This window comes from Dromiciops gliroides, chromosome 2 (genome assembly GCF_019393635.1).
Source record: "Dromiciops gliroides isolate mDroGli1 chromosome 2, mDroGli1.pri, whole genome shotgun sequence".
NCBI lineage: Eukaryota > Metazoa > Chordata > Mammalia > Microbiotheria > Microbiotheriidae > Dromiciops > Dromiciops gliroides.
The window spans coordinates 307,640,720-307,652,913 of NC_057862.1; the positions used below are offsets into that span (position 1 = coordinate 307,640,720).

The 12,194-nt window shown below is 40.0% G+C and overlaps 1 protein-coding gene across 1 annotated transcript in view; it reads right to left on the bottom strand.

Moving 5' to 3' along the window:
* SIL1 (SIL1 nucleotide exchange factor) overlaps nt 1-12,194 on the bottom strand; it is a 259,687-nt gene that overhangs the window by 170,214 nt on the left and 77,279 nt on the right. Inside the window, exon 3 of the mRNA XM_043985393.1 lies at nt 6,285-6,399. Within this exon, the coding sequence (XP_043841328.1) occupies nt 6,285-6,389 (105 nt within the window). The 5' untranslated portion in view covers nt 6,390-6,399. The remainder of the gene's footprint in view (nt 1-6,284; nt 6,400-12,194) is intronic.

The window sequence follows — 12,194 nt, forward strand, 5'->3', positions numbered from 1 at the left end:
GAGAGAGTATGGTTAAGTGGCTGAGATGTGGTATGAATTCAAACACCCAGTGCCACAAGTAGGGAATATGGCCATAAATGGTAAATCCAGAACAAAACAGATAGGTTTGTTCAAAAGCCATGTCACTTTTCCGGTCTTCTCATACCTGACACTCTCCCTGCCCATGTACTCTTTGATAAGGTGACACTGGCTTCCTGCTGTTCCCTCAACAAGACCCCGACATCTCAGCTCTATGCACTTTTCTCTGGCTGTCCCCCACACCTACAATACTGTGTCCTCATCACCAGCTCTTGGTTTCCCTGGCTTCCTAAGTTCCAACTAAAGTCCCATCTCCTTCCAAGTCTTTCCTGATCCTTCTTAATTCTAGTGCCTTCCCACTCTTAATTATTTCCTACTTTATCACAAATATATACTTTGTATTTATTCATTTGCTTATTGTCTTCTCCATTAAATTGTGGGCTCCTGGAGGGTATTCTCAGTACCTATCACAAGGCCTGACACATAGTAGATGCTTGATAAACCTATTGACTGACTGGGGAGAATGGAAAACTAATTACATTGAGGAGGAAAAAACACCCAATCTAAAACCAGTTTTGTGACACTTTATTTCCCCTCTCCCCTGAAAAGTTGGAAAGGATTAATAAAAAGGCACTGCAGCACTTTTGAGTTTGAAACAGAGATTTGAAATTAAAAATACTATTAATTTTTTCTCCTTACAAGACTCCTTTCTCCACCCCGGGAAGAAACCCCATGGAATTTTCTTCCTCTCAATCCTAGGCTTGTAGCAAAAAGGCCAAAAGAGACTGGGCCCAGTGATCTTCAGTCCAAATCTGGGGGAGCAAAGTATTGTGGATAGGCTCACAAGCATGGTCATAAGTTAAAATTCACTCTAGGAAAACACAGCCCATCTCAAATAACGGTAGCTCAAATTCACCACTGCCTGAAGCACCATTCATGGTGTCCTGGACACAAAACTAGATCTGGAGTTCTAAGGTTTGAGGTCAGATCCTGCTTTGTCACTTACACAATCAGTGTGACTTGGCTCAGTCACTTTGAGGACTATGGGCATCAGTCCTCTCTACTAACAATAAAGAAGGAGGCAAGGGTTAAACAAGCTGACCCACCTCCAAGGTCTCTTTTCAAGCTCTCCATCTATGACCCTGCAATCACAGTGTAGTTGGCATAACAAACTAGCTCAAGAATCAGCAGGCCTTGATGGGACTCCCAGCTCTGTCACAAACCAGCTGTGAGCCTGAGGGGAAGTAGCCTTTCGAAGACTGTCTCCTCTATAAAATTGGGGTACAATCTGCACTAACTACTTCACAGGTTATCATGAGGCTCTAATAAGTAAAAGCACTTTATAAATAACCTAGTACATATAAGTAAATAAGGGGAACACAGAAAAATCACTTGTCAGATCTATAAGGAAGAATTCACGACCAGCCAAGAGATAGAGAGGATCATAGGAGATAAAATGGATAATTTTGATTACATTAAATTAAAAGGCTTTTACACAAACAAAACCAATGTATACAAAATTAAAAGGAAAACAAGAAACTGGAAGAAAAATTTTACAGCAAATTTTTCTAATGAAGGTGTCATTTCTCAAACATATAGAAAATTGAGCCAAATTTATAAAAATAAGAGTGATTCCCCGAGTGAAAAAAGGTCAAAGGATATAAACAGGCAGTTTCCAAAAAAAATCATATGAAAAATACTATCTACCTCCAGAGAAAGAGCTGATAGAGTCTCAATGCAGCAAATTTTTTTCACTTTATTTTTCTTGGGGTTTTTTTTTTTGTAACGTGGGTAATTTGGAAATATGATTTGCATGATTTCACATGTATAACTGATATCACGTTTTTTGCCTTCACAACAGGTAGGGAAAGGGTGAGGGGGGAAAAATTCAAAACTAAATTTTTTAAAATTAGGTTTAAAATGAATAAATAATAAATTGTAGAGAATAGAAATTAAAAATTAAAAAAGAAAGCACAGCTATCAATAGTCATATGAAAAACTTCTCAATATTTCTAATTAGAGAAATGCAAATTAAAACAACTCTGATGTACCACCTCACACCCATCAGACCAGCTAACATGTCAGAAAAGGAAAATAACAAATGCTGGAGAGCATACAGAAAAATAAGGACACAAATGGACCGTTGGTAGAGCTGTGAACTGGTACAACCATTCTGGAGAACAATTTGGAACTATGCCCAAAGGGCTATAAAACTGTGTGTACCTTCTGACCCCACAATACTGGTACTAGGTCTGTAACCCAAAAAGATCAAAGAAAAAAGCACCCATATATACAAAAAATTTATTCTTTCTTTGTTGGCAAAAAATTGGAAACTGAGGGGATGCCCAGTAGTTGGAGAATGGTTAATCAAGTTATAGTAGGTGAATGTGATTGTGAAAAATAATTATTAATAACCAATATCTTCAGGGGAATTCAGTGCTCTCTCCTTTGTTCTTAGTCCTTTCTTCCCCTCCACTTTAATGTCCAGTTCTCCTTGAAAATAAGATTACACTGTATCTCTTCATCTTTGTCAGGCCCAACCAACCTTTCAAGGAATTTAATCTAATCATTGTGTTCTACTAAAGCTTAGGTGCAGTCTACATTCTTTCTCTAATATCTTTTTGACCAAAATTTGATTGATCTAAGTCATGTATCCCAAGACCTCATTTACATGTTAACCAACTGGATTAACTGTTATCTGATGGACCATCTACAGTTAGAAGGGCATATAAACTGTGAGCCCACCACCATTTTGGTCTTTGGTCTGAGAGAAACAGTCATTGACCATCCTTTTATTTATTTTTTTTTAATTTTCTTTCTTTTTTTTCCTTTCTTTTCTTTTTTGATGGGGCAATGGGGGTTAAGTGACTTGCCCAGGATCACATAGTTAGTAAGTGTCAAGTGTCCTCGGCCAGATTTGAACTCAGGAACTCCTGAATCCAGGGCCAGTGCTTTATCCACTGCACCACCTAGCTGCCCCCATCCTTTTATTAATAACCTGTCAGCCTTATTAATAAATTAATTAAATTACCCAGAAACTATATCTCTCATATTTTTAATCTCCACATGATAGAATACTACTGTTCAATAAGAAATGATGAAAGGTGTGGTTTCAGAAAAACCTGGGAAGACTTATGTGAACTGATGCAAAGTGAAGTGAATAGAATTAGGAGAATATTATATATACAATAATGACAATATTGTAATAATCAACTGAGAAAGACTTAGCTACTTGGATCAAAACAACGACTCACAACACTTCCAAAGGACTCATGATGAAAAATGGTATCCACCTCCAGAGAGAAAACTGATGGACTTGAAGTACAGAGGCATAAATGTGTTAATTTTTCCCTAAAACGTGCTAATGTGGAAATATGTTTTGTATGACTTCATACATATAATGGGTATCATATTTCTTGTTTTCTCAATGATTGGGGGGAGGGAAGGAGAAAATTTGGAACTGCAAATAAAACACACACACACACACACACACACACACCCTAGTACTATTTCCTCATCTCTAAGACTTGAGGGCTAGAATAGATTATCTCTACTGCCCTAACACTGAATGTATGTTCTATGGGAATGTGATTATAACCCTCTACCCCCCTCTACTAACTACCTGGTATCCAAAATCCCCTCACCCAGACATGCTTTCTCTCCCATACTCTCCAGGTTCAGCTTTCAACTATCAGTGAGTAGGAAAGTAATCAGATATTCTTTTTTTTTTTTTAGTGAGGCAATTGGGGTTAAGTGACTTGCCCAGGGTCACACAGCTAGTAAGTGTTAAGTGTCTGAGGCCAGATTTGAACTCAGGTACTCCTGACTCCAGGGCTGGTGCTCTATCCACTGCACCACCTAGCTGCCCCATAATCAGATATTCTAATTTTTATGGAGGAGTTAAAAGATGATAATGATTTAATACTTTCCAGGCCTCCAGGAGCATTCACATTTTAAGAGGGGACCAAGTTTTCATTTAAAGGACTAAATCTCTTCTGGTAGAATAATAGGCCAAATATGACACCAATCAAAGAGACACTTAGGGACGGAAACCTCTCAAATTACAGTATTCAGGTAGTTTTAATTTATAAGCCTGAACTCTGTATCAGTGGGCAGTCCCTTCACCATTAGTGACAATATCCAGAGACAACTGTATTCACTGTACTAACTCTCCACTTTCCATCTGCAGTTCTACTTGGACTGAATTCCAGGAACATGATGCCCCACACTGGGTATCTCTCCTCTAGCCCAATCCAACCCCCCCCCAACACACACACACACACACACACACACCACTCATTTTCCAAATTCCTTTTGTGCGTGTTGTCTTCCCACATTAGACTCTAAATTCCTTGAGGACGGCTAGTGTCTTTTTCTCATACCCCAATGCTTATTTTTTTATATTTATATTTTTATATTTTATATTTTTTATATTTATTTTATATTTGTGCCCAGTAAGCACAAAGTAAGCACTTAAATGTTTATTTTTTTGTATTCTATTCTACACTCTACATTACTTGACCATCCCTCAAGGACCAGAATCGTAGGGTTTCACCTAGGTCCCTAGAAGGTGTGGGAAAGGAAAGCTGGGGCCATTGAAGAACAAGAAACAGAAACCTTCTTTGATCCGTACAGTCGACCTTTCCAAAAGGTTTTCAATGGTTTACACAAATGCCTTTGGGAAAGTAATTTCAGGTTGTTGGTCTTGTTAGCCTGGGCTCTGGGCACCCATGAATATATCATTAACAATCCATTTTTACTGTTGTGAAGGTGGCTGACTGCATAATTTGGATTTTAAATGCCACCAGGACAGCAATTTTTATGGTATGAGAGAAAAGACACTTCAACTCCTACTTGTGCTTAGCACATGATGAAAGATTATGACAAATGGATACAGCTTAGGAGCAGCCATAAGGATAAAAGCAGCGTCTGTTGATGAAAGTCGGTATTAACATTTTTTCTGAGACTAGACTCAATAGAGCTAATATAAATGGGCCAGAATAATTATTGCTCTGAAAGCTCATCTATTTGGTTGGACTATTATCCAAAAAGGACTTAATAACATGAAGTCCTTAAGTAAATTCATCAGCACGCCTTTGTTAATTGTGCATCTGTTAAAGCTCAGGGGGAGGGAGGGAACCCTCAAAAACCTGGGGAACACAAAATTAATTCATTTTCGAGAGGGCAATAACAGGGAAACAGCCCCATCTTCGTCTTTCAGTATCCTTCCCAGGCACCTCCAAAGGCCAGCTAGGCCAGCCACTCCACAGGTAGGGCCCACATTCCATGACCGCACACTGCATAGACAATTCTCAGAACAGGGACATTGTAATCCCATTACTATTCTCCTTTAAGAATGATAATGAAAATGGCTCTGAAAGGATCTTCATGAGAGAATATTAAAGGTTCAAAGGGACAAATGAGTCTAGAGAACACATTTTCTATCTAGCTTAACTACAAAGCAGGGGTGAGAGACAAAGGAGGAAACAAATGATTTCAGAAGGAAGGTGGAAATTTGCCATGAGCCAAAGGTGAACCTTGGCAGCACTAAAGATTTTTATTAATTTGATCACAATTGTCATTTGCACTTTAAGGGCCTCTTATTGGAAAGCCTGGAAGCACTTTACCCAGTGCTTAGATGGAGCCTCAGGAGGACTCCATGGGGGTGGACCCAAGTGGCCAAGGGAGGGTGAGACTAGCAGAGAAATAACAATAAAGGCTTCACTCTAAGGCAGTGGCATGGTCAAGGGCAGAAAGTAAATCATCAAGGAAAGTAAGCCCAAGAGGACCCTGTGTTTCATGTGTTATTTCACAGGCTAATGGGATGCCAGCTGTGGTAGAAGCTATATTAGTGAAGAAAAGGATAGAAGAAAGAGAGAGAATACAGAAGGAAAAAAGGACAAAAAGAAAGGGAGTCTTTCCTTGAAACTGAAGAACCTCTATCTACATTCTTTCACCTCAGTTAGAATCATGAGCTTCCTCACCATTTGACTTTTTCTTTTTTTTTCCAGTTTAGTATTTTTCCCCCAATTACATCACCATTAGATTTTAAGATACACCTTTCAGAAACTTCCTCATTAGACATACATGCCACAGATGAATCAGGAAGACCTGAATTTAAAATGTCAAAATCAGAAACAGGTGAGAAGCAACAAACTCTAGTCACCTAATGCTGTCTTGGCCATTTAAGTTAGTAGAAACAAAGGTAATTCTTTCCTCTAAGCAGCCCCAGTTCTAGACTTCTTGTTCATAAATCAAACACTTACCTGGACATGATGATTATGGCATGAAGAGATGTATGCAGCTGCCAGCAGCCAAAGCACTATGCCCAGCAGGGATACCCTGGACAGGAGGAGGACCTGGTGTGCCATGGTCACCAGCCTAGTGATACAGAAAGGAGAAGGTTAGTATGGGCTTAATGACATCTCTGTTTCGTTTAGCTGCAGACCAACCAACTCGCTATTCCCAGTATCCCTGCCATGCATGGATCAGCAGCTCACACTTAGAGGTAGCTTGGGGGTTAATGAGAAGTAAGGGGGAAGGGAGCTAATGTCAACTCCTGTGTCACCTCCAGCTTTTCAGACATGCTGCAGCTGTCCAATATACAGTGAGTACACCTATGCTGCCCAGGTACCCAATATCTTTTACTTATTTTGTCACCCAAGTAAAAATCAGTTCCAGGCCTTTTCCCAGACTTATCTTCTTAGGCAAAGTGGGTAAATCAAGAACAAAAGGCCTTTGGAAGGTAAATGGACTAATATGGCTTTCCCCTCCTCCTCCCCTCCACCCCTGCCCGACCCTGGTGATGGGCTATTAATGCACCTAAGGAAGTCCCCTAATATAATAATTGCCCCCAGGATATAGTATGACACACCTGATACCATTCAGAAAGGATTAAGATATTGAGTTTAGGAACTGAGTAGTTCTAGTGGAAGAATAAGTGACTACAGTTCTGAAATGTTAATCCCAAACTATATTTATTATAACCTTTTCCTAGTTAAAAATTCCTATACAAGTTACCTCAAATGGTTTTGGTATAGAGATGTAGAGGATGAGAGGTAGATAGCATGAGAATTATGCCAATTTCAATATTTCTCTATTCAAGAAATGCTTGATATAGAATTTTTTGTTGTTGTTGTTTTTTTGTTTGTGGGGCAATGAGGGTTAAGTGACTTGCCCAAGGTCACACAGCTACTGTCAAGTGTCTGAGGTCACATTTGAATTCAGGGCCAGTGCTTTATCCACTGCGCCATCTAGCTGCCCCTAGAATTTTAAATTAATCATTGTCTACAGCAGTCTTGTGCCTACAATGCAGAGTACAGAATTAATATGTTTCCCCCAACAACAGGAAGTGCTCCATGGTTGTTCATACTACTTAGACAAATTAGCAGTCATGAGACTTCCAATGAGATGGAGGATCCCCAAGATTTACCAGTCTGGCCTGACCCTGCCTAAGTCATCCATGACTTACCATATGGTCTATCACCTACAGACCCCTAGACACTGTCATCTGACCTTCTGGTGACTCTAATGATTCCTGGGCCTTGTCACGTTGTCATTTTATAGCACAATGTTTTAATATGTTATCTTCTCAACTGGAATGTGAGCCCCTGGAAAGTAGGAACTATCACTTTTTTTTTTTTTGCATCACCAGGATTTAGCACAGTGCTTAGGACATAGTAAGAGTTTATTATTTTTTTTCCATTCATTCCTCTAATTCGCTAAGGTGATACAGAAATGGATTCAATTAAACATCCCAGCCATTAAGGCCCTAACCCATTCACCACAATGGCTCTTCCCAAAGTTTTCATCCTTCCTCAAATTTCCCACAGCTTCCCTTCCCCACACTCTAGGCTGAGAATCTGGCCTCATATTTTACTGAAAAAAACCTGATACAGTCTCCTAAGACTTCCCTCTCTTCATGTCATATAATTCAGATTTCTTCCCTCACTATCTCTTTCTTCAACCTAATTCCACAAGAAGCCCTTTTCCTTGACAAGGAAAACCCATCTATGTACACAGGTGATCCTATTCCATCCCACCAGACTACATACACACTCCCATAGATCTGTCATCTCTCCCTATATACTGGCTGCTACCATTCAGCCAACTAACATAACCATGTCTTCCCATCTTTAAAAAAATACACTCAAAGGAGCCACATGTACAAAAGTATTTATAGCTGCTCTTTTTGTGGTGGCAAAGAATTGTAAATTGAGCAGATGCCCATCAACTGGGGAATGGATAAACAAGTTGTGGTATATGGATGTAATGGAATACTATTGTGCTGTAAGAAATGATAAGCAGGCAGACTTCAGAAAAACCTGGAAAGATATAAGTGGACTGATGCCGAGTGAAGCAGCAGAACCAGGAGAATATTGTACATATTAACACTGTGTGATGATCAACTGTGATAGACTTAGCTCTTTTCAGCAATATAATGATCCAGGGCAATTCTGAAAGACTCATGATAGAAAATGCTTTCCACAACCAGAGAAAAAACTATGGAGTCTGAATGCAAATCAAGGCATTCTATTTTCACTTTGTTTTTTCTTTCTCATGGTTTTCCCCTTTAGTTCTTATTTTTCTTTCACAACATGACTAATGTGAAAATGTGTTTAACATGATTATACTGTATAACCTATATCAGATTGCTTGCTGTCTTAGAGAAGGGGGAGGGAATGGAGGAAAGGAAGGAGAAAAATTTAGAACTCAAAATTTCACAAAAATGAATGTTGAAAACTATCTTTACATCTAACTGGGGAAAAATAAAATACTATTAAGTGGGGAAAAAAACCCTCAACTGATCCAACCATCCTGTATCTCTTTACTCTTTTGTAGCTAAACTGATTGAGAAAGCCTTCAATAGGTGCCTTCTCTTCCTATCTTTTCACTCACCTTGGATACCTGCTAACTACTGCAGTTGATAAGAGTTTTGAGCTTGGGGTCAGGAAAACTTGAGTTCAAGTCCAGCCTCAGACATGTACTAGCAGTGTGATCCTTAGGCAAGTCACTTAACCTCTACTTGCCTCAGTTTCCTCATCTGTAAAATGGGGATAATAACAGCAACCTACCTTATGGGTTGTAAGAAGCAAATAAGATAATATTTGCAAAGCTTATGGGATAGCACAGTGCCTGGCACATAGTAGACACTATACAAATGCTAGCTACTATTATTTCCCTCTCAACTCTATAATTCATTATTCAACTAAAATTTCTGCCTCCAAAGCTACCAGTTTCTCTTAATTGACAAAGCTAATGGCTTTTTCTCAATACTTCTCTTCTTTTTCATGCCATCAATCACCCTCTACTCCATTATAGTCTGCTTTCATAACACTGACCTCCCTTGGTTCTCCTCATTCCCCAAGGCTTGGTGGAACCTCGATAAAAGATTCATTAGGTGTTCTAATCAATTCTTGGATTCAATTATCTCTATGCAGATGATTCTCAGATCTGCTTATCTAGTCCCAGCATCTCTCCTAACTTCCAGTCTGGTAAATGTCTAGCAAACATCTGGAACTAGATGTTCTGAAAAAGTAGGTATCATTCTAAACTCAGTGTGTTCTAAACTGAACTCCTTTCCTCCCCCCAGCCCCAAGCCCTTTCTTCTTCCAGACATGCCTCTTACTTTGTCTGGAGAGCCCCACCATCTTCCTGGCCACCCAGGCTCACAATCTGGGCATCATCCTTGACCCCGCACTCCCTCTCACCGCCCCCATATCCAATCCATCCCCAAGTCCATTCTACATTCCAACGGTCTCTTTCTATAAGCCCCACTTCTTTTCTGGCACTGCTACAACACTGTTGTAGATCTCTAACACTTCACTGGAGTACTGAAATGACCTGCAGACTGGACTCCCTGCTTCAAGTCTCTCTGGACTCTGGTCCATCCTTCATTCATCTGAGAGACCACCTCAAAGCATAGGTCTGACTTTGTCATTGTTCCTACCCTCCATTACTTCCATAATCAAATACCAAAACTTGTTGGGCTTTTTAAGCCCTTCATCCCCTGGTCCCTTCCTATCTTTCCAATTTTCTTATACTTTACTCCCCGCCATGAGCATCATGAGACAGACAGATTATATACAGATGTAGATATAGAATCTTGTTTAAACAGCTGTTCCCTTATTCTCTCCCCTCTTAGAATGTGAGCTCCTTGAAAACAGTGACAGTCTTTTTGCCTTTCTTTGTATCCCCCAGAGCTTAGCATATTTCCTACCTCATAGTAAGCCCTTAATCAGATTTTTGACTTAACTTGAAAAAGCACTAAACTGGGAGGCAGTGAACTTAAAATGTGTTATTCCCTAGCTGGCACAACATTCCCCACTTCACTTTACCTGCATATTAGCCTTAAAATCCCTACAAGGCCTTTGCTAAGCAGTTTTCCAACCTCGGGAGTTACAACCTCCACCCTTTATCTCCTAATGGCAACCACACTTTCCTCAATATCCTTCTAAAGGACCAAGTAGCAAAAATCCTCCCTCCCCTATTATCAGACAGCCATATTTTCAATCAGTATGGACTGGAGGGGACAGCTAGGTGACACAGGCTAAACCTGGAGTCAGGAAGACTCATCTTACTGAGTAATTTACTACTGCTTGCCTCAGTTTCCTCATCTATAAAATGAACTGGAGAAGGAAATGGCAATCCACTCCAGTATCTTTGCCAAAAAAACCCCAAATGAGATCACAAAGAGTTGGGCACAACTTAACAACAACATGGTATGGCAGACAGAGATGGAGTTAAGGTTGGGAATTGAAATGACTGAACTAGAACTAAACTAAAAAAAAAACCCACTAGAGTCTATATTAGATCTTATGTCAATGAACCCAAGAAAATTATTAACCAAGCCTATAATTCAGACCCTTGGCCACCACTAACAACAAAATTCTGGGATTAAGGATTTGATACTACATATGATGCCCCAATATTTCTTTGTTCCAAGGTTCCCTCCCTTTCCCACCCAGAGCAGTCTAGGATTCTCTCAAGGAAAAAGATCTTTAAGCTTGCTTTTAGGTACTGACAGAAGTAGGGATCATAAAAACCACAATCCAAATTTGCAGATGATCCAAGGAAAAAGAGCCCAGAAAAATCCAGAATATGTCAGTGGCTCTGGTACTCATTCTAACTGTAGCCTAGATCAAACATGTGTAAGTAGGGGGCAGGTAAGTGGCACAGTGGGAGAGTGTCAGGCTTGAAGTCAGGAGGACCAGAATTCAAAATGTCAAAATCAGATACTAGCTATATGACCCTAGGCAAGTCACTTAACCTCTGTTTAACCAGTTTCCTCAATTCTAAAATGGAGATAAGAGCACCCACCTCCCAAAGCTGTTGTAAGGTTCGAATGAGACAATATTTGTAGTGAACGCTACATAAATACATAAAACACTACATAAATGTTAGTTGTTACTATTATTATTAGTTATTACCCCTTCCTTCCCACCATAAAACATAGTATTACAATAGTTTAATTTCAGAGGTTTATTTATATTTATTCAAATATACCTGCTGAATCTCATCCCCACACCTTCCTATTTCTCCTTCCTACAATTTCCCAAGGAACAGGCATCATGAAACTGTTGGGTCATGATTATCACAGTTCCCAAAACTGATATGGGGGGGTGGGGGGTGGGAGGGAGACAGCCCTGACCCTCAGTCTAGCCCCACCTTCTTAGGCACAGTAGGAAACCTTATCAGCCCTATGGCTGTGCCCCCTAATGCTAAGATGTTCCCCCTCCTCAACTCAGCCTACTGACTTCCCTGGCTCCCTTTTGGTCCCAAATAAAATTCCTTCTTCTACAAGAAGCCTTTCCCAACCTCTTTTTTTTTTTTTTTTGGTGAGGCAATTGGGGTTAAGTGACTTGCCCAGGGTCACACAGCTAGTAAGTGTTAAGTGCCTGAGGCTGGATTTGAACTCAGGTACTCCTGACTCCAGGGCCGGTGCTCTATCCACTGCACCACCTAGCTGCCCCTCCCAACCTGTTTTAATGCTAGTGCCTTCTTCCTGTAGATTATTTCCTATTTATATTGTAGATAGCTTGTTTGTATATATTTGATTGTATATTGTCTCCCCAGATTAGATTATGAACTCCTCGAGGGCAGGGACTTTCTTTTGCCTCCTTTTTTGTATCCCTAGCCCTTAGCACAATGCTTAGCACATTAGTAGGCACTTAATA